The sequence below is a fragment of the Bufo bufo genome, chromosome 10, assembly GCF_905171765.1.
Source record: "Bufo bufo chromosome 10, aBufBuf1.1, whole genome shotgun sequence".
Taxonomy (NCBI): domain Eukaryota; kingdom Metazoa; phylum Chordata; class Amphibia; order Anura; family Bufonidae; genus Bufo; species Bufo bufo.
The window spans coordinates 46,144,614-46,167,110 of NC_053398.1; the positions used below are offsets into that span (position 1 = coordinate 46,144,614).

Sequence of the window (22,497 nt, forward strand, 5' to 3'; positions counted from 1 at the left end):
ATATGCTGGTGCGGTTGGCCCTGGGTTCCTCCTAATGCAAGACAATGCTAGACCTCATGTGGCTGGAGTGTGTCAGCAGTTCCTGCAAGACGAAGGCATTGATGCTATGGACTGGCCCGCAGTTCCCCAGACCTGAATCCAATTGAGCACATCTGGGACATCATGTCTCGCTCTATCCACCAACGTCACGTTGCACCACAGACTGTCCAGGAGTTGGCAGATGCTTTAGTCCATGTCTGGGAGGAGATCCCTCAGGAGACCGTCCGCCACCTCATCAGGAGCATGCACAGGCGTTGTAGGGAGGTCATACATGCACGTGGAGGCCACACACAGTACTGAGCCTCATTTTGACTTGTTTTAAGGACATTACATCAAAGTTGGATCAGCCTGTAGTGTGTTTTTCCACTTTAATTTTGAGTGTGACTCCAAATCCAGACCTCCATGGGTTAAAAAATTTGATTTCCATTTTTTTATTTTTGTGTGATTTTGTTGTCAGCACATTCAACTATGTAAAGAACAAAGTATTTCAGAAGAATATTTTATTAATTCAGATCTAGGATGTGTTATTTTTGTGTTTACTTTATTTTTTTGAGCAGTGTATTTTGTGCTGTTTTCTATGAACTGTTCAGCTTTTCTGGTTGAAACGTTAAAAAAATGAAGCCATAACTTATTGCAGGACATTTGCACGTTTCCCTAAACATATATAAAACTGGCAAGAAAACTAATATAAAGCGCTGCAGAGCAAGCCTTTTACTGTGTTTATAACATTGTGTAATAAATCTTATCTTTGTACTGTGTATCACATATTTACCACTATGCCTGACGTTTGCAGCTTTCTTTTGGGCTAAAGTCCTTATGTGCAGGTGATACACAACCATGGGTGAGACCATGGCATGACAGACTATTTCTGTGACTATTTCTGTCCATACAAAAGCAATTTTTAGAGCGTTCTTCCAAGATTTGACTACACTCACTGATAATTATATATTAATGACTATGTTAAAACTCTGAAAATAGCAGCTGTCTGTTCAGGGTGTAAAGATAGAGAACATTTTTGCCACTGTGAAATGTGATAAAAAAAATACAAAAATGTGTACAAAAGTGGGGTTATCTGTGATTAGAAGAAAGGAGTCTGCTCCCCCTCCCTTAGAAGGAGTGCCACTCATGTCCATGTGTTGTGCTTTGAATTGCACCCACTTTAAAGGGGTTGTTCACCTTCTGGGGCCTTTATGCTAGGCCCCCTCAAATGTCGCCGAACCTGCTACTTGCCTTCTCCCTCCCTATTGGGTTCTAGCTGTTTCGGTCCCCCACCACTGCTGCCTCGCGCTGGTCTCCACATGTCAACATCCTGTTTGACACGGGTCATGTGGCCACTGAAGTGTCCGCCATTTGTCACATTACTGGGCCACGTACTAGCTGCAGAGGTCACGTGACCTTCATGAAACTACATGTTAAAACACGGACACTGGAGTGAGGAGGCAGCAGCTGAGGGGGACCGAATAAGCTAGAACCCAGAGGTCGGGAGAAGGTAACTATGCTTCCCTTCACATGTCTGGCCACATGGGAGAGTCAGGCTGAAACGCCCCCAAAGGTGAACAACCCCTTTAATGTGATTCAACTGCAATACCAGACACATCCAAGAGCGGCACTGTTCTGGGTGGGGGGGGGGGGCAGATAGCCTTTTTAATGGTGTGCTTCTAATTCTGTGAATTTATTGGGCCTTCAGAAATATTTCACCATGTATGATCAGCTTCGGCTGCTGTGAGGTGGTGGAAATGTTATTGAATGAGAATTTCTAAATTTTCCATCACAGACTACATGTTTAGGAATTTAGTATTTTTTAAATATACTACATGCACTTATCAATACCGAAAATAAAATGTGAACGTATACAGTAGTATGGCGAATAGTTTCAATCAAAACCGATGAGACGCAATGATTGATAATATTTGATGTGATACTTACTTGAGGGTCTGTAGTCGCATTTTCTTGCCATGTTTAATGTCCACAAGTGCACTTTCTATATCTGCGTGAACCAGTTCAGCCTGTGAACGTAAAGCATTTAAAGGTCAACTACAGCATCTAAAAGTTGTTTAGCAAAATAGTGTTCAATATCATCTGTACAACACACTAGTTAAAGGGGTTTTCTGAGATTTTAATCCTCAGGATATTTGATCAGTGGGAGTCTGACTCCCGGCATCTCCGACGATCAGCTGTGGCCTCTTCCTAGACCTCCCTAGACCAGTGACATCACATTCATTGGTCACGTGATCCAGGAGAAGCTCAGTCCCATTCAAGTGAATTTGCCTGAATTGCAGTACTAAGCACAGCCACTACACAATGTAGGGCGCTGTGTTGGTGGAGTGCTCTTCAAACAGCTGATCGGAGGGGTTCCCGGGTGTTGGACCTCCACGATCAGATATCTTGAGAGCTATTGATAATAAACCCCTTTAAGTTAAACATCATCAATAATGATGAAAAGGATTATGGGTTTCTTGGTTTCAGAACAAATTTAGAACATGATTTAGGGTGGGGTTTATGTTTAAAAAAAAAAGAAGAAAAACGTGGAGGGTAATGATGTGGAATTTGGTCGTGTGCACCATCATCATCATTTTAGTTTTAGACCTCTTGATCCAGCTATAATGCCTAGTAGGGTTGACCCTGCTTTTTAATAACATGCGTCCCTTCCCCCAATCCTTTGTGCATTTAGGAGATATAATATAATATTTAATATGCAAATTAGGCCTTAAGTGCACTGAGAGTGGACCCTAGCCACTCAGTGCACCTTAGCTCTTCCGCTTTGCTTCCCCAGACACTACCGCCTCCACCTAGACACCTTCTCCAATGAAGTGGATAGGGGAGTATCCTGGGAAGCAGAAGACCCAGGGTGCTAGAGCCCACCCTCAGTGCCCATAAGTCCTAATTTGCATATTTCTAAAACTAGATATTTCTCCTCAATGCAAAAATGGATTGGTGGAAGAAAAGTAAGCTACAAATCAGCAGAGTCAGCCCTAGCAAGCATTAAATCATTATAATATTGGCGGGGGTCCGAGTCCTGGCACCCCCGCCAATGAGCCATTTCAGGGAGCCACCACACTTGCCGGAGCTCTGCTGAGCGCAGCTGGCAAGTTTTCAAGCACAGTGCCTGTTGAGGAACGGTTGAGACGTATGCATATATCCATGCATGCCTGCAAACACGTGCGGGCATGTATGGTATATATGTGCATACATCAACCACAGCATCATGGGACGATGTGCGCAGATGTGCCCAGCATCTGCGCACGTCTGCCCATGGTGATCCCCAGGGGCTCATGTTGGCCCCTGTGGGAAATATGTGTTCCCTGGGAGCCGTGCCCCCTGATAATGTAGGGGCTTGTGCCCCCTGATAATGTAGGGGCTTGTGCCCTCTTATATTGTAGGGGCTTGTGCCCTCTTATATTGTAGGGGCTTGTGCCCCCTGATATATATATATATGTATGTGCCCCCTTAATAGATATATAGGCATCATATTATGCCCCCTTGTCATATCCCCATACCATATAACCCCCCCCCCCCTTACATGGACACAGATGCATCAATGTAAATGTGCCCCAAGCATTTACATTGATGTAATCTGGGTGAAGGCGCCAGGATGACCGGACAAGGTCCGGTCATTCTGGTGAACTCAAAAGGATTCAAATTCAATAGAATTTGAATCCTTTTGTTCTAATTATCTGCAGTCCTGCTGGAGATAATTAAGCATAATAGAGAGAGAGGAGATACCTCCGCTCCCTCTGTTATGTGCATTCTGGCATCGCAATTACCATTGCGATGTCCGGAATGCTGAGAGCTACAGGCGGGAGATCAAAGGATCTCCCGCCTGTCAGCAAGTGCACGCGGCGCGCGTGCAGGGACACGCGGGCAGGCGCGGTGACGTCATCTCACCGCGCCGGCCCACGTGTCCTGCACTGTAGTGCGCGCGCCCCCTGGTGGCGCGGGAGTGCGGGCCGCCGGGGGATAAATATCCGGCGGCCTCGGCACTCTGGGAGTTAGGAGAGGGCCCCCACCTGGAGAAGCGCATCGGCGCTTAGGACGCGGCCCCCACTCCGGCTCAAGGCCACGACCGGACCCAGCCGCACCTACCCCCACTGATCCCACCAACGATACCTGGAGAGGAGAGCGCACCCTGCGCTCAGGCAGTGTCCGGATCCCCCCCCCCTCCTGAAGGACCCCGACCGGCCCCTCTGAAGAAGAGCGCAATCGGCGCTCAGGAGCGACCCCCCCCGGACGCGAGCATAAGTATCACCCCCTATTAACCCCTATTCCCCTATCCCACCAACGATCCCTGTACCACCTACCCCTGACAACCCCATTACCCCTGGTAACCCCTATGACACCCCTGATATACCCCCCTGGTCCCTATTTAATCCCTGTGTGCTGGTAACCCCTGCATCCCCTGGTTCCCTACCCTGTACACCCCTTGTCGACCTTGGTTAACCCCAGTATTCCCTGCCTTGGTTAAACCCCTGCATTCCCCTGGGTTACCCCTACCCTGGCCCTCATTAACCCCTTTACCCTGGTGGCCCTGATTAACCCCTGGTGGTTAACCTGGTTCCCTGCCGTGGGTGTCTCTGTAGAGCATGCCTCTGCTCTGCAAACAATATTGTGTAATTAACCCTCTTGCGAACCCTGTAGGGACAGTGAGTATAGACGGGTGGGATATTGTTAATATACTTGTATGTGTGAACTGTATAGTTAGTTGATGGGTGGAATTGGGAATGTGTAGTGTAGTTTAGGATTTGTAGTGCTGTATTGTTAGTATTGCATGCGTAGTGTATTGTTAGTAATAAATACTGTTACTTATGACTATCTGTGTGGCGTGTAGTTATTGGCGATAGTTAGTCTAGTAAGGCGCATGCAGTTAGTGATTAGCGTAGTGATTAGTGTAAAGCATAGCGAAGGTATTGTGTGTTATATAAAGGCATAAATAGGCGGAATTATCAATAGACGGTTCTTCCCATTTATGAATATTAATCATAGATATTTGCATAAATATTAGTGATGAATATTCCCTCTTTACAGTGCCGTACATTGTATAGTGGCTGTGCTTGGTATTGCAGCTCAGGCCCTTTGACTTGAATGGGGATAAGCTGCAACTTGGCCATGCGACCGATGTACTCAGTGATATCACATGGCCTAGGAAGATGCCACGGCGCTCATGGAGCAGCGGCCTTTTCTTACAGCTAAAAATGGGGGTCTCAGGAGTCAAGCCCCAGCCTACATCTGATATTGATGACCACCTATCCAGATGATAGGTTATTAATAGCAATTCCTGGATAAACCCTTTAAAGGTCAATTCTGTCCTCAACGTCAATAAAGTTGCAGTTTTATCGAGTGCTGAACTACGATGCTTTTTGGATATCTGCTCCTGGGGGTCAGCCCCGTGTTCATCCGCAGTATTCAGGTGAGATGATCACTTTTGTCTTTGCTATAAATTGCATACTGTATTTACAATGGGAGACGTTAAGAAGACTGCCTATACAGAAAGCCCTTACAAATATTCAGTAATTACGTGCTCAGAATAAATGTAAGGGTGTGGAACCAAAAAGCCTACATAACACTGTCATCTTCAGCCTATGATATAATGATTACAGCGCACATCCAACAGCCTTTCTCTAGTAGTAGAAAAATATGCTTTTATTGCTTGCTAAATATGGAATGAAGCCATATAACTGCTATAATTATATACGGTACTATGTGAAAAGTGAAATATGGTATTTCTAAAGTCACTTTGCACTTCTCTATTTTTATACATCTGAGCATTAATTGACATACTGTAATTGCAGCTTGTGAGAAAGACTTACCTATAGGGCTACCTACAGTATTTTATCTGCATGTGTATTAAACAACTGTCTATTGTTTAGGAAATACATGTAAAACTGAATTATGCCAGTGATTGGCTGTAGTGGTGTTCGGGGCATACATGAAGATGATTTCATGGCTGCACTGGTGGGGAGGATAGGAGCAGCAGTACGGTTGGATGAGTATATGTGATTTTATTTTATGACAAATGCTGCCTTGGCTGACTTTTTCTTAATATCTCGGACGTCCCCTTTAACAATAGACATTTGGATGTTGAACATCATCTTTGGGGTCTGATCTAAATTGGTCCTAGATCCACTCCATAAACATAGCCTTAGCAGATAAATTTCTGTCAGCTTGCAACCACCACTAGGGGGAGATCACTGCAGACTGTTTTAATATTAAATTGGATATATAAGCAGTATGCAATAAGCTCCGCCTAGTGGTGGCTGCCAGTATTTTATCATGTAAACACAGACAATTATGGCATATCCACAGGACAGGGGTTAATCCAATAGAAATGAACGTGCAAATGCACAGCTATATCTTCATTCATTCATTTTCTTACTGGGTGTGGCCTTCATCTGATTAAATGTGGGAGTACCCCAGTTTTAAACATAGATGAGGGTCCCAGGGAGCTATTAATACATGCTGGACAAATAGGCCCCGTCTCAGGTAAGGCCCAAAGCTGTGTTGGGTTGCCCAATTATGGGCGTGGTTCACATTAGCCCTATCTATATTCCTGTAAATGTAAAGACGAAGGGAGCTCAACCAGAGAGCAATAGGATATCAGGGGGTTCACTGCCTATTTGGACTACCCAGAGCCCAATAAAGAGAAAAAAAGGTTATATAGAGAAAAGCAGGAACACCCACTGCTGATATTGTAGATGACAACAAGTTTTTTATTAAAATACACTACTCACTCATTCCTCCTAAATTGCTGGGTACATATGTTAAAAACAAGCCGGGTACATGTAGGTTAAAAACATAACATAAAAATAAGAGTATCATAAAAACATGGTTAAGGAAATCCCCCCTAAGTAATAAAAAAAAGCACACTTATTAATATCAGACTGCTAATCCAAATGGTGGCGTTATAGCTGGACACTATACATTATTCTAGATAACTACAAATGTATATAGATATAGATTGACCTAGTTTTGTGGCAGTCAAATGTCCTTTAATGTTCAATCAAGGGTCCAAAAAAAGGTTATATTGTAGTAATATCCACTTTAAGATGTGCACTCCGTTTATCCGAATATTGGCACAATATGTTTCATATAGAGTCACCTTCAATTTGTGTCAATATAAATGCACATAAAAGATACTACTAGGAAAAAGCAATCAATTGAGGTACCTCCAGATTTTTCTTCTTTAGGTCCGGACCAAATATAGCCTTTAGATTATTGACACAGGACCACGCCAGACGCGTTTCGGAGCACCTTGCTCCTTCATCAGTGGATTGTGGTCTGTGTCAAATTCAACTCCCTTTTATAGGGCTCAACATAAATCACACCTAAGACATGGAGTCAGGATCCTCAGAGCTAGATATAACACCCGGGATGGATCATATCTTCACATATGATATATAGATCACCTTGTTCATATTCAATGAGTTTTTTTGAGCGTTTAGTTCATATTAAATAAAACAGACATCTTATCTATACACTTGATTATCAAATAAATCTTCATCCCATCAATATAGCACGGTGCGTTTTTATTTATATGTTTATTACTCCATATATTTCAACAAATGAATCAAATAAACTTGATGTTAAAAATGATAAAAAACTGATAAAAACTTATTGTATTTTTCGCCCTATAAGACGCAACTGCCCATAAGACAGACCTAGGTTTTTGAGAAGGAAAATAAGAAAAAAAATATTTTTTAACCAAAAGGTGTGCTTTTGGTGGGTTTTGAACTAATGGTGGTCTGTGCATGACACTACTATGGGGGATCTGTGAATGGCACTGTTATGGGGAGACCTGTGGGTGGCACTGTTATGGGGGATCTGTGGGTGGCACTGTTATGGGGGGATCTGTGGATGGCACTGTTATGGGGGGATCTGTGGATGGCACTGTTATGGGGGGATCTGAGGGGGGGATCTGTGGATGGCACTGTTATGGGGGGGTGATTTGTGGATGGCACTGTTATGGGGTGGTGATCTGTGGATGGCACTGTTATGGAGGGGAATCTGTGGATGGCACTGTTATGGGGGGTGATCTGTGGATGGCACTGTTATATATGTGTCACCCACAGATCCCCCACTCCATAACAGTGCCATCCACATATCCCCCACCCCATAATAGTGGCATCCACAGATGTGGGAGGGGCCGGTGGCATGCAAATGCGACGGGGCCGGTGCGGTCACTGTACTCCGGCCCCGCCGCTCACTCACTGCTTTATTGCCTAAACCTTTTATGATAATAACTTTAATTGAAGTTCCGATCCCCAGCCCCATCTGTACTACTTACTAAATGTCCTGTAGCAGGCAGAGCAGGGCGGGCGGCCGGCCGTAACTCACTGATGTCACGTGCCTGCGCCGCCAACTTTATGAATGAAGTAGGCGGCGCAGGCACATGACATCAGTGAGTTACGGCCGGCCGCCCGTCCTGTTCTGCCTGCTACAGGACATTTAGTAGGTAGTACAGATGGGGCTGGGGATCAGAACTTCAATTAAAGTTATTATTATAAAAGGTTTAGGCATTAAGGAAGTGAGTGAGCAGCGGGGCCGGAGTACAGTGACCACACCGGCCCCACCGCATTTGCATGCCACCAGCCCCTCCTCCCTCCCCCTCCAGCTGATACATCGCAGACTGCGATGTAAAATGGCAGCATTCACTTTTGGGGGGGAAAAAGTGCGTCTTATGGGGCAAAGAATACGGTATATATTAAAGAGAAATAGTTGAAAACTTAAAGGAGATAATAAAGAGGAATTGTAAGGATTTCATAGATGGATAGAGGGACCTAGGGAGAAGAGGAGATCGGGGTGCTGGAAAACAAAACAGCTGGACCCCAATGTCCCGTCGTCCCCAGGCCCCAGTATCACAGAAAACCAAATACCTCCAAGTCCGCATTCAATCCACCTGGAATTAATGTATTAAACTTAAAGATCATCCTTGATTCGGCCCGGGACATGTTGGAGATGTGGTTGCCTCCTCTCCAATGTGGTTTAATTACCTCTAGAGCAGCAAGAGTACTAGGATCCTTATTATGAAAATATCTAAAGTGTTTAAAAACTGTATGTTTTTCATATGCTTTGCGTATATTTGCAATATGCTCAGAGAATCTTTTTTAAAGTGTTTTGTCCTTCCTATATACTGTTTGTTACATGTACATTTTAATATATATAACATTCGTAGTAATGCATGTAAGAAATTCTTTGATTTCCAATTTAAAGTCATTCTGGGTTGATTCTACCCATTCAGTTTTTTATTATTATAATTTGTAATCTTGCAATTGTTACAGCTTCTACATTTTTAGAAGCCTTTAGGACCCATCCAATGTGTTAGGTTCTTGGATTTTTCCACATTCTTGGTTGTGGGGGCAATTTTTAAGGTTAAGGAGGGAACTTTAGTATAAGTAATTCTAGGTGTTAAAAGGAGAAGGGGACCTATTATTTTATCTTTCAATAGATATTGCCAATGGTTCTTCACTATTTTTTCAACCTTCTTATACTGGGCATTATATGGAAGAACCATCCTTATTATATCATTATGTTTCCCCTATCATTTCTTCCTTTTGTTTGAAAAAGTCAATCCTATTCATTTTCCTAACTTTGTCTAAGGATGTTTGTATTAATTCAGATGGATATTCTTTGATTTCTAAATCCCTCGCCATCTTTTTGGCTTATTCTTTGAAGGTATTCTCCATATGCAAATTAACCTGAGAGAGTCAGAGCTTGAAAATATGACTCTTCTCTGGTCACACAAGATATGACTCTTATGTTAATTTACATAAAAGGCGGGAAGTACAAAAATGCATAATACTTATTGAATTCGTCTGCAAATGAAATTAAAAGTGTAATTTATATGTTTAGGGTAACACAATGAACATTTAGAAACGCTCAGTGAGGGTAGCATAGTAGAGGTGAAAGGTTCCCTTTAAGACGTTGAAATTGGCTCACTGGAATGTTCATAAGCCATCTTGGAAGATAGCAGCTGGAATATAAAATGAAACTGTTTCTAGCTACTACTTTTTGGAAAGTACTACATACCAAACTGTTTGTTTGCACCGTGATTAATAGATCCAAGAATTGAATCTGTATTTTACTAATTTTGGGAGTGAAATTTAAATTCTTTGTGCTGATATTAATGTCTGATAAAAAAGTATTTAATTTGTCCTCTACCGATTTCCAGATGAAAAGGATGTCATCGATATAACACCGCCAATCTTTTTTTGGCTCAGTGGGAACACCATAACATAGGCCCATTGCTGGGGGTGGATCTGGTGCTCTGGCGGCGTTATATCGAGGACATCCTTTTCCTGATGTCTCTAGAGTGATTTATGTTGAGCGCTATAAAAGGGAGTTGAATTTGACACAGACCACAAGCCACTGATGAAGGAGCAAGGTGCTCCAAAACGCGTCTGGCGTGGTCGTGTGTCAATAATCTAAAGACTATATTTGGTCCGGACCGAAAGCAGAAAAATCTGGAGGTACCTCAATTGATACAGCACTATCCTACTGTTTGCCCCATCTCTGTGTATGGAGAAATAAGCAACGGGCTAAGAACTCCGATCACCTCACTTTTTCTATGATCATGTGACAGTATCACATGACTGGATCATGTGACTACTCTCCATAGCGTGTGGATTCACAGCATTCATTCCAGCGCACGGCTTCCTTGGCGTCTGCTCCACAACTGAGAGAGATCAAAAGGGGGGATAAGAGCCTCATACGAGGCAAAAGATATCTATCTAACAAAAGATACTTACCTGAAATATGAATATATAGAAGGAGGTAAAGTGTGCTATTGATGGGAACTGCAACTTTGGAATGATACCAAAGTGCCTACATCTATAATTACATCTATAAATACAAACTACCTCAATTGATTGCTTTTTCCTAGTATCTTTTATGTGCATTTATATTGACACAAATTGGAGGTGTTTCTATATGAAACATATTGTGCCAATATTCTGATAAACGGAGTGCACATCTTAAAATGGATATTACTACAATATAACCTTTTTTTGGATCCTTGATTGAACATTAAAGGACATTTGACTGCCACAAAACTAGGTCAATCTATATCTATAAAAAAAAAAAACTTGTTGTCATCTACAATACCAGCAGTGGGTGTTCCTGCCTTTCTCTATATAACTAATCTATATTCCACCTGTGGCAGCTAGAGTTTGCAGGAACTGTCTCAGAAAATTAGGAAACTATTGGCAAATATGCTAATATGGCTGTCAAAGAGCAACAGAAACCTTGATGGAAAAAGTACAAAAGTGTGGACGGACATAAAGGGGAAGCCATTGAAAGAGTATGTGTCACCTGTACTTTTCTACCTATACCAGACATTGACAAATTACCTTTTTGTTCTAATCTACTTTTCATTTATGGTTGTAGATTTATTATTCTATTTCCTGAATATGATTATGGGGGCAACCATCTCGCTTGAGTTGTTGTTAACAGCATTTAGAGATATGCTTTACAGCAGCCACCATGGGCCATAGACACAGGGGACAAGAGCTGACCCCATGGGAGAGTTTTCTAGGAATGTTCTGTGTCCGGTGCAGTCAGGAGGGAGTAGATAAGATGTGATATCACCTACTGTGAATGGTGCATCCTGTGCTATCGACACACACACAATAATTATGTCATTGTAATCCTGCCTATAATGACAAGCAGATAATTACTGATGAGTGATCTGCACAGACCAAGAAGGGCCGCCTATTATTACGCTTAGTGGCCAGTGCGAAAACTGCAAGGATTTTAGGATTTTTTTTTTTTTTAAATCTAGACAGTGACATAATTAAATAACATCACTAAAATTATTTAAGAATTCTTTACAATTTAAAAAATATATGTTTAAAACAAAAACTTGATTTAAACAATAGCTCATTTTCTGATGACACATTCCCTTTAATGATTTGTTATTTTATTGAGACTGCAGCTAGCCCATTCACTATGAACTATTAATGAATAGTGTTGGGCGAGCATCGCGATGCTCGAGTCTCCTCCCCGCACATTTGTTGGCTGCTACGCAGCCAATAAACATGCAGGGAAGTACTGGCACTCACTGTAATGCCGTAGCCATATTGGTTACTGGCATTACAGTGATTGGCTGGCCGGAACGCGTCATTGGCTTCTATATAGCACCCGAAGACACATGCTTCGGCTCAGTCTTAGTCAGGGCGAGCTGCAGAAAAAGGGACAGGCAACCTGCGCTAAATTGCGTGACAGTGATACAACCTTTGCTACATCTGTTGTGTTACATTTGCGCATCCTAAATATCTGTCACATTCAGTGCAATTGTTTGGCCGCTGCTGACAGCGACATTACCTGCGCTACATCTCCTGTATAACGTTTGCGCATCCTAAATATCTGTGACATTCAGTGCAATTTTTTCATAGCCGCCGGTGACAGCGACATCACCTGCGCCACATCTCCTGTATAACGTTTGCGCATCCTAAATATCTGTGACATTCTGTGTAATTTTTTTCGCCGCTGGTGACAGCGACATTACCTGCGCTACATCTCCTGTGTAACGTTTGCACATCCTAAATATCTGTGACATTCAGTGTAATTTATTTGCGCATACACTTACAAAACCTGCGCTTCTGTACGTGTGACATACTTGCAAGCATATATATCATTTAATATGCTCAACGCGAGCAGTAAGGGACGGGGAAGTGGCCGTGCTGCTGATGGTGCACGCAGAGGCCATGGCTCTGGGCACGGTGAAACTGTGCCTGCTGCCAGAGCACAAGAAACACACTCATCCAGGATACCTAGCTTCATGTCCCAGTTTGCAGGGCGGCGCAGAACACCACTCTCGAAGTCACACCAGTGCGACCAGGTGGTTGGTTAGATTGCAGCAGATAATGCTTCCTGTCGGTTAAGCACCACTCTGTCTTCCACAAAGTCCAGTCTCAGTAGCCAACAGTCTGGTCAACAGAATCCTCACCCTGATCCTCCTTCCTCCCACCATGGAGAGTCTTGGCAAACAAGTGATCCCACACTCGGATATTCCGAGGAGCTCTTTTCATCGCCATTTCCTTGATTTGGCCCTCTCGCCAAGCCCGCTTGAAGAGGGACATGAAGAGATCTTGTGCACTGATTCCCAAACTCTTGAGCATCCACAGTCAGAAAAAGATGATGGTGGGGAACGGCAATTAGTGTTTCACGAGGTGGATGATGATGATGAGACACAGTTGCCAATAAGTGAGGTTCTTGTTAGGTCAACAAGTCAGGAGGATGATCAGAGTGAGGAAGTGTAAGAGGAGCTGGTGGACGATGAAATCACTGATCCAACCTGGGAAGGTGGCAAGCCGAGCAAGGACATCAATACAGAGGAGGAGGGATCCGCAGCACCGCAGCAGGCTGGAAGAGGCAGTGGGGTGGCAAAAGGGAGATGGCGGGCCACACTAAATAGGCCCGCAACTGTTCCCTGGAGCACCCCCTTCTCCCTTGCCAAGGGGTAGGTGTTCCGCAGTCTGGAACTTTTTTGAGGAAAGTGCGGACGATAAAAGAATTGTCATTTGCAACCTGTGCCGTACCAAAATGAGCAGGGGGCGTGAACACTAGCAACCTCACCATCACCAGCATGATCCGCCACATCGCATCAAAGCACCCTAATAGGTGGGCCGAACGCCTGGGACTACAATCAGTGTCTGCGGGTCCCACCACTGCCTCCTCTTCCCCTGTGTTACGTTCTGGCCAATCCCCTGTCCAAGATGCAGGCCCGGATGCCTCCTGCCCTGCACCTGGACCTTCGCAAGCACCATCAGCTAGCACATCCACTTCTGTGTCCCAGCGCAGCGTACAGATGTCCATACTCCAGGCCTTTGAACGAAAGCACAAATACCCAGCCACCCACAGGCCATAGCACTAAATGTGCACCTTTCCAAATTGCTGGCCCTGGAAATTTTGCCATTTAGGCTTGTGGACACTGAGGCTTTCCTCGGGCTGATGGGGGTGGCTGTCCCTCGTTACTCAGTCCCCAGCCGCCACTATTTTTCCCGGTGTGCTGTACCCGCCTTACACCAGCATGTGTCCCGTAACATCACCTGTGCCCTGACCAACGCAGTTATTGGGAAGGTCCACTTAACGACTGACACATGGACAAGTGCTTTTGGCCAGGGACGCTACATTTCCCTGACGGCACACTGGGTGTACATTGTGGAGGCCAGGATCGAGTCCTACCCTGGGATGGCACAGGTGCTACCGACGCCAAGGATTGCGGGCCCTACTTCCATCAGGATTTCCGCCACCACCTACATTAGTGGCTGCAACCCCTTCCCTTCTCCTCCTCCACCTCCACCTCTGAATTCTCATCTTGCAGCTCCAGTCAGCCATCAGTCAGTAGCTGGAAGCAGTGTAGCACTGCAGTGGGGAAGCGGCAACAGGCCTAGCTGAAACTAATTTGCTTAGGTGGCAAACAGCATACCGCCGCAGAGCTGTAGCGGGGTATAAGGGACCAGACTGAGCTGTGGCTCTCGCCACTCAACCTACAACCTGGCATGGTTGTGTCTGATAATGGCCGTAACTTGGTAGCTCGGCAAGCTCACACAGATACCATGCCTAGCCCACGTGTTCAACTTAGTGGTTCAGCAATTTCTCAAAACCTATCCCAATTTGCCTGAGCTAATGGTAAAGTTGTGCCGCGTGTGTGCCCATTTCCGAAAGTCATCTACAGCTGCCGCCGGCCTGGCAATGCTGCAGCAGAGATTGAAATTGCCAGCTCACCGACTGAGCACGTGCTGGAACGCCACGTTCCACATGTTGGCCATGCTTTGTGAGCAGCAGAGGGCATTAGTGGACAACCAGCTGCAACATGGTCGTCGCCTTTCCAGTCAGCTTCTGCTCTTCACATGCGACGAGTGGGCATGGATGTCTGACCTCTGTGAGGTTTTACGCAACTTTGAGGAATCAACACAGACGGTGAACGGCGATGCCGCTATTATCAGCACAACCATCCCACTTCTGTGTCTACTGAAACGCTTGCTGCTCACAATGAAGGCTGACACTTTGCATGTGGAAGAGGTGGAAATGGGGGAAGACAGTACACAGGGTGATAGCCAGACCACCCTCAGTTCGTCTTCTCAGCTCGAATTGGATGATGAGGAGGAGCAGGAGACGGTTGCCTCCGCTACAGAGGGTAGTACCCATAGCAGGTTTATTCCATCTGTTCAGCGTGGATTGGCCGAAGAGGAGGAGGAGATTGAGAGTCATCCTCCTGATGAGGACAGCGAAGTCTTGTCTGTTGGGACTCTGCCACACATGGCTGACTTTATGTTATGCTGCCATTCCCGTGACCCTCGCGTTATACGCATTTTGGCCAACACCGATTAATGGTTGTTCACCCTTCTCGACCCCCACTACAAAGAGAACTTCTTATCTATCATTCCTGTGGTGGAGAGGACCAGCAAAATGGTGCAATACCAGAAGGTCCTTGTGGAAAAATTGCTCCAAAAATTTCTAGCTGACTACGCTAGCGGCTGAGTACGTAGTTCCTTGGGAAACCGAGGAGGGGGGATGAGGGGAACACACAGCAGTTCCAACAGAGGCAGGGTAACACTCTCCAAGGCCTGGTACAGTTTCATGACACCCCGCCAGCACCCTCACCCTGATGCGCGACCTAGTGTCACAAGGAGGGAATAGTTTTGGAAGATGGTGAAGGAGTATGTAGCAGACCGTGTCAGCGTCCTCAGTGATCCCTCTGTGCCTTACAACTATTGGGTGTCCAAGATGGACACGTGGCACAAATGTGAGCTCTGCACCTTGGGGGTGCTGGCCTGCCCTGCCGCCAGCGTTTTGTCAGAGCGGGTATTTAGTGCTGCTGGGGTCATAATAACTGACAAGCGCATCCACCTGTCAACCGAAAATGCTGACAGGTTGACTCTAATTAAAATGAACAAGGTCTGGATTGCCCCTGACTTCTCTTCTCCATCAGAGGAAAGCGGCTGAACATAAAGGCACTTTAAATGTGGCTTTTATGGTGTATTGAATACACTGTATTCCCATGCACCCCTTCCACCACAAAAAAGGGTATATGGTTCAATCTTCCTTTTCTCGTCCTTCTCCTCCTCCATCATATCAACATGCCTATTAGGCTGCCCTCGCTCCTAATGTTTTAGCGGGTCAGCTCAGCAGCAGACCCTCACCCCTAATGTTTTAGAGGGTCACCAGCAGGCCCTCACCCATAATGTTTTAGATGGTCAAATCAGCAGTAAGCCCTCGCCCCTAATGTTTTAGATGGTCAGATCAGCAGCAGGCATTCGCCCCTAATGTTTTAGAGGGTCAGCTCAGCAGCAGACCCTCACCCCTAATGTTTTAGATGGTCAGATCAGCAGCAGGCCCTCGCCCCTAATGTTTTAGAGGGTCAGCTCAGCAGCAGACCCTCACCCCTAATGTTTTAGATGGTCATCAGCAGGCCCTTGCTCCTAATGTTTTTGAGGGTCACCAGCAAGCCATCAATTTATAATTTTTCAAGGGTGTGTATGATGATGCCCTCCTTTATGTGTAATAAAGAGTGTGTTGGAGTGCCGGTTCCTTGTAATTTTTGGCAGCCCTTTCACTTAGTGCATAGGCTTTAGGAGTGTAGGAGTCCCACTACCTGAACAATTGTGCCACAATGTGAATGAGGCCCTCCGTTATGTGACATACAGGTTGTATTGGAGTGCCTCTTCCTTGTAATTTTTGGCAGCACTTGCACTTTATATACAAGTAAATATACAGGAAAGAATATTTCCTAACAATTTTTCCTCTAAAATCAATTTTTTCTTCGGTTTTGTGCGTATTATTGTCAGTGGCGTACTATTCGGACAACATTGTTCCCAGCAGCGACCTGGGAGTTCAAGATGCATCCAGACATCCTCCCCATGCTGTTCCCGAACCATTTCAGTGGTGTTTCCATCAATTTCTGACCTTTTCCTATGAACCAGACACCCTCCCCTCTTCACAGCAGGGGGTGCCTGGTTTAATGCTCTTCCATTGTGCTCGGGTTCTCTGTAGAGCGCCCGAGCATCCCGAGGTGTTCTACTCGAGCACCAGAGCACCCGAGCACTTTGGTGCTCGATCAACACTATTAATGAATAATCATCGGTTTAAATGGAATCTGTCACCAGGATCTTGGACGATTATCTGCAGTAGTACATGGACACTGGAGTCCTCTCTATTATGTTAGTGCAGCTTTCAGTGCTGACAGTGAGTGACCGGGGGTCAGTAGTAAAATAAAAAATAGTGATCTGGACTCCTTATGTGCAAGTAATAGTCCAGAACCATGGTGACAGATTCCATTTAAGAGTGGACAGGGCTTGAGCCACAAAGCACAGAGGCCATACAGAATATCTGATGTGAGCAGCATGGTCTATGTACACTGCTGGGTAGGCTCAGTATGAACATGAATATGAGATATTTTTTCTGCACATACAGAGTCCAATTTTTGGACCTATGAGAGCTCCAGGAAAAAGATTGTCTCCATTTATAGATAGGCGCGGTGTAAGGCTAAAGCTATGGGTGTGTTGAGATGCAATGACTGGTAGATCAAGTATCCTAGCTCCAGGTAGAAGAATAATTGTCAATCTTCATTTTTATTTAATTAATTAGATGAAGTGGCTCACTGCTGTTAGTAGGTGGTACGGTGCTACAAGCTAAAAATTGAGGACACCCCACCTCAATGTAGCAATTATAAATAAGAGTAAGGAAGCGAGCACTCACTCTATGGCAAATACTCAGATTTAATGGTTAAAATGTAAAATATTACAACTCAATAATAGAAATAGTAGATAAAATACAATAAAATATTAACACCATATGGTGCATAAGAAAAATGGTCGACTGTTGAGAGCGACCATAGTGACGATCCCGAAACCAGGCAAGGATCCGTCGGAAGTCAAGAATTACAGACCCATATCTCTTCTGAACGTAGATGTAAAAATTTATGCTAAAATTATTGCTAACAGATTTCAAAATATTCTTCCCGATTTAATCCATAAAGATCAGGTGGGCTTCTTAAAAAATAGACAGGGCCCAGATAATACAAGACGTATTGTGTCTCTGCTTCAATACTGCGAAAAATATAGAATACCTTCAGTCTTCCTAACAATTGACGCCGGAAAGGCATTTGACCGCATTAATTGGGCTTATGCGTTTAAAGTGTTGGATGCTTTTGGGATAATCGGACCTATACACTCGGGTATTGAAGCACTGTACAGCAGCCCCTCCGCCAATATATATGTAAACAGCTCCCTATCAGAAACATTCACTATTACAAACGGCACTAGACAGGGCTGCCCTTTTTCTCCTCTACTATTTATACTTTCAATAGAGCCACTAGCGACTGCAATTAGATTAAATCCGGATATACAAGGCGTACGACTAGGACACCAAGAATATAAACTAGCCTTATTTGCCGATGATATTATCTTAACATTAACCAACCCTCAAAATTCACTAAAAGCATTTTTTGATACTGCTCAATCTTTCAGCAACCTATCCTACTATAAAATAAATCAAGACAAATCTCAGGCTCTTCCTCTTAATATCAATCCGACACTTTTGCATAATCTCAAACAAAAATTCAAACTCGACTGGCAGAAATCAGAAATTACCTACCTGGGCATACAGGTGTCACATCCCTCCTCAAAACTGTTTGAGAATAATTACCCCAAACTAGCCTCGGACATGAGCAAAGACATGGCTGACTTCTCAAAGAATACGATCTCCTGGCTAGGCAGAATAGCAGCATACAAAATGTTGCTTCTGCCGAGGCTTCTGTACCTCTTCAGGTCCCTGCCAATTGAAATTCCTGACTCGTTTTTTCGCATAACTGAATTCCAGACTGAGGTTATTTATATGGGATCACAAAAAATCTAGAGTGGCCTTTAAGACCATTATCAGACATCAGAAGAAGGGTGGACTGGGGATTCCTCATTTAAAGTATTATTATTTCTCAGCCATATTGGACCAACTATCCCATTGGTGGTCGAATAATCCGGAGAAATTATGGGTCCAGATTGAGAAACATATCTGTGGTCTCAACACATTGAAAACCAGACTTTTGACACCCATTTTAGGTCTCCCCCCCCCCCCCCCCCTTCTTATATTAATGTAGTTAAGGTCTCTGACGAAATATGGAAATCCTTCCTTAAATTGAGGAAAGGGAAACTCCATTCGCCTCTATCTGATTGCACGTTAGAATTCCTACAAGATCAAGTAGCCATGATCCCTGTCCAAGAATGGAACACATTGGGAGTCAAGTCCCTTCAGGACTTTTTTATAGATGGGAAGCTCTCTTCTTTTTCACAACTTAAAGCCAAATTTGGTCTTGGAAGAGACGACTTTTATAGATTCCTCAACATCAGAGACTTTATCAATAAACGCTTGATAAAGGAAAAGGTACAACTTCCCCACATGGTCACAATTGCTAATTTATTTAAAAAGAAGAGAGGTATCTCTACATTTTACACACAATTAACAGATCCCCTTAACTCCTCTACTAACAGTCACATACTCAAATGGGAACAAGATCTACATATTAAAATAGAGCTGTCAGATTGGCATGCTTCCTTTGCTAATATCCATAAATTTTTCCATAGCACCAACCATAAAGAAGTGATTTATAAAACATATCTTAGGTGGTACCACACTCCAAGCAAACTTCATTTGATTTTTCCCGACACCACTGATAGATGCTGGAGACAGTGTGGAAATAAAGGGACGCTCCTGCATACACTATGGGAATGTGACGCTATAAAACCCTTATGGAAGGCTACGGAAACTCTCATATACACTGTATTGAAACTACATGTTACCCTAACTCCCCAGCTGGCTCTGTTGTTGTTGGGACTCGATGATCTGCCAAACAATTTCAGGTCAATAGTCGCACATATTGTTATGGCGGCAAAACTAGTCATAACGAGACATTGGAAATCGGTGGACACTCCCCATATAAAAGAAGTCTGGCAGGCTGTGAATAACACTTGTTCATTCGAACAAACTATTGCAAGGGTCCAGGACAAACTTCATACATATCACTATAGATGGGATGAGTGGTTGAACAGTACCTACTATTGCTCTCAGTCTTGAGGGCTGTTTCTGCATTGTTTTGATGTGTTATTTGTCTTTATATTTTTGTTAGACTTTTCTATGTTACTATTCAACTCACTTATCATTATTGTTCACTTCGGTGATATAAGTTTATTATGCGACTGTAATCAAGTCTGAACTCCTATATTTGATATTTTCTCTATCATGGAAAAGCATTTTTTGTTTTATTTGTTTTAAAAAACTTTAATAAAAAGAATTTTACAAGAAAAATGGTCGACCATATATAGACTACTAACTGGGATAACGCAATACAATTATTGATAGAAGAAATTGTTAAAGCGTAGATGGTTCTGCAGCGGTATCCTTGTGAAAGAAGTGATAATACAAATAAGTGACAAAGCAATAACAGGTGATGATTAAACCTATTGGTGTGCCTGGGATCACAATAGTGAACTAAATAATAATGTCCTTAGTGTGCAAAAATGTGATTAAAGGCGTGTGCGCCTGAAAATAATAATAAAAAATAAAAAAAGGGACACCTGATGCTAATACGCTTGCAATCCTTCCTATAGAGATTGAGAAAATCCGGATCAATACATATGCAGTCAACCGCATCAAACACTCCAGCCGCAATCTGTATTCAGCCTGTTAAATAGTACGCTCATGTGAACAGTCTATAATGTCGGCTTAATTTTTACCTCTATATAGAGGATAATCCTTCCTAAGGAGTGAGGAGTCTTACCTCCTATGATGCTATGTTCAAGGATCTTTTCCTTAGTCCGTTGTAAGAGGTAAGCTGGAGACGCCGCTCCGTCCTCACAACTTGCAGGCTCTGACAATCCAGCCCAAATCTCGCGATGCTACGAGTGGGACTTCCGTCCGGTCTCCGTACTCACTCAGATGTTTTTAGGGCAATTCAATTGTCACAAGGTTGCAGTCTTTGATAGTTACTCTTTATAGCATGGCCATGCAAAGAAGTCCTTTCAATGGAGGTTTCAGCAGAGTGTCTGATAGCCCAAACGCGTTTCGGGATGATTCCAATCCCTTCCTCAGTGGTGATATCGGGCACTCCTAACCTCCTCCTTTTAAACGTTTATAAGGTGTTCTGTAAGTCCCGGTTAGGTAATCCAGGATCGGAGTGTCAATGGCTAATTTTCGCCATGATGCGGTTTCCTTGCGGTTTTTTTCAGGTTGATGCGTTTTTACTCATTTCTTATTCCATTGATTGCGATCCATCTCTGTATACCGTTAAAACTCATGAAAAGTTATAGCAAATCATAAAAAATCATAAAATTTTTTAAAATGTAATAGTTGGAGCAGCATATAATCATTATAAAAAATATAAAAAATAATATCAGGATCCAATGAGATCAATACAAGTGACTTGCAGAGTTACTTAATGGACATGGAGAAGGTCAGATTGGGTAAGGGTCCCAAACCAGAGGGCGGGTCCCAGCGCCGATAAACGGCCAAGCTTGGGACCCGACATCGGGGATGGGGCCCGAACCTTAAATAAAACCAAACAACTCCATGTCAGAGTTCAGTCCGAGTGGTAATAAGGATCCGAACTCATATATCTGCCTAGACTCTGCTCTGGACATTTTTTGAATGTAGTCACCCCCTCTCCAATGTTGGTTAATCTTCTCCAGTCCAACAAATTTTAGGTTACCTGGATTGCTATTATGCATATCTTTGTAATGTTTTGACAATGAGTGCTTGTCATACCCTTTTTTAATATTGGAAATATGTTCCCTAATTCTTGTTTTTAAGGGTCGTTTCGTCCGGCCTATATATTGACGATTGCAGGGGCATTGAATCAGATAAATAACCCCTGATGTGTTACAGGAAATACAGTCGTCAATTTCCCATATATATTTATTCTGGGTTGAACGGACCTCCAGAGTTTTCCGTGGTAAATTGTTACGTTTACATCCTATACATCTTCCACATTTGTAAAATCCCTTCATCTTCATGAAAGAACCTAAAGTATTGTCTTTGTGGATTTTATTTGGATCCTGATATTTTTTATAATGATTATATGCTGCTCCAACTATTACATTTTAACATTTTTTATGATTTTTTATGATTTGCTATAACTTTTCATGAGTTTTAACGGTATACAGAGATGGATCGCAATCAATGGAATAAGAAATAAGTAAAAACGCATCAACCTGAAAAAAACCGCAAGGAAACCGCAACACAACCGCATCATGGCGAAAATTAGCCATTGACACTCCGATCCTGGATTACATAACCGGGACTTACAGAACACCTTATAAACGTTTAAAAGGAGGAGGTTAGGAGTGCCTGATATCACCACTGAGGAAGGGATTGGAATCATCCCGAAACGCGTCTGGGCTATCAGACACTCTGCTGAAACCTCCATTGAAAGGACTTCTTTGCATGGCCATGCTATAAAGAGTAGCTATCAAAGAC

General features: G+C 43.6%; 1 protein-coding gene across 1 annotated transcript in view; it reads right to left on the reverse strand.

The window, feature by feature from the left end:
* EPS8L2 (EPS8 like 2) overlaps window positions 1-22,497 on the reverse strand; it is a 159,794-nt gene that overhangs the window by 28,180 nt on the left and 109,117 nt on the right. The window contains exon 7 of the mRNA XM_040410844.1: window positions 1,966-2,045. Coding sequence (XP_040266778.1) covers window positions 1,966-2,045 — 80 coding nt within the window. The remainder of the gene's footprint in view (window positions 1-1,965; window positions 2,046-22,497) is intronic.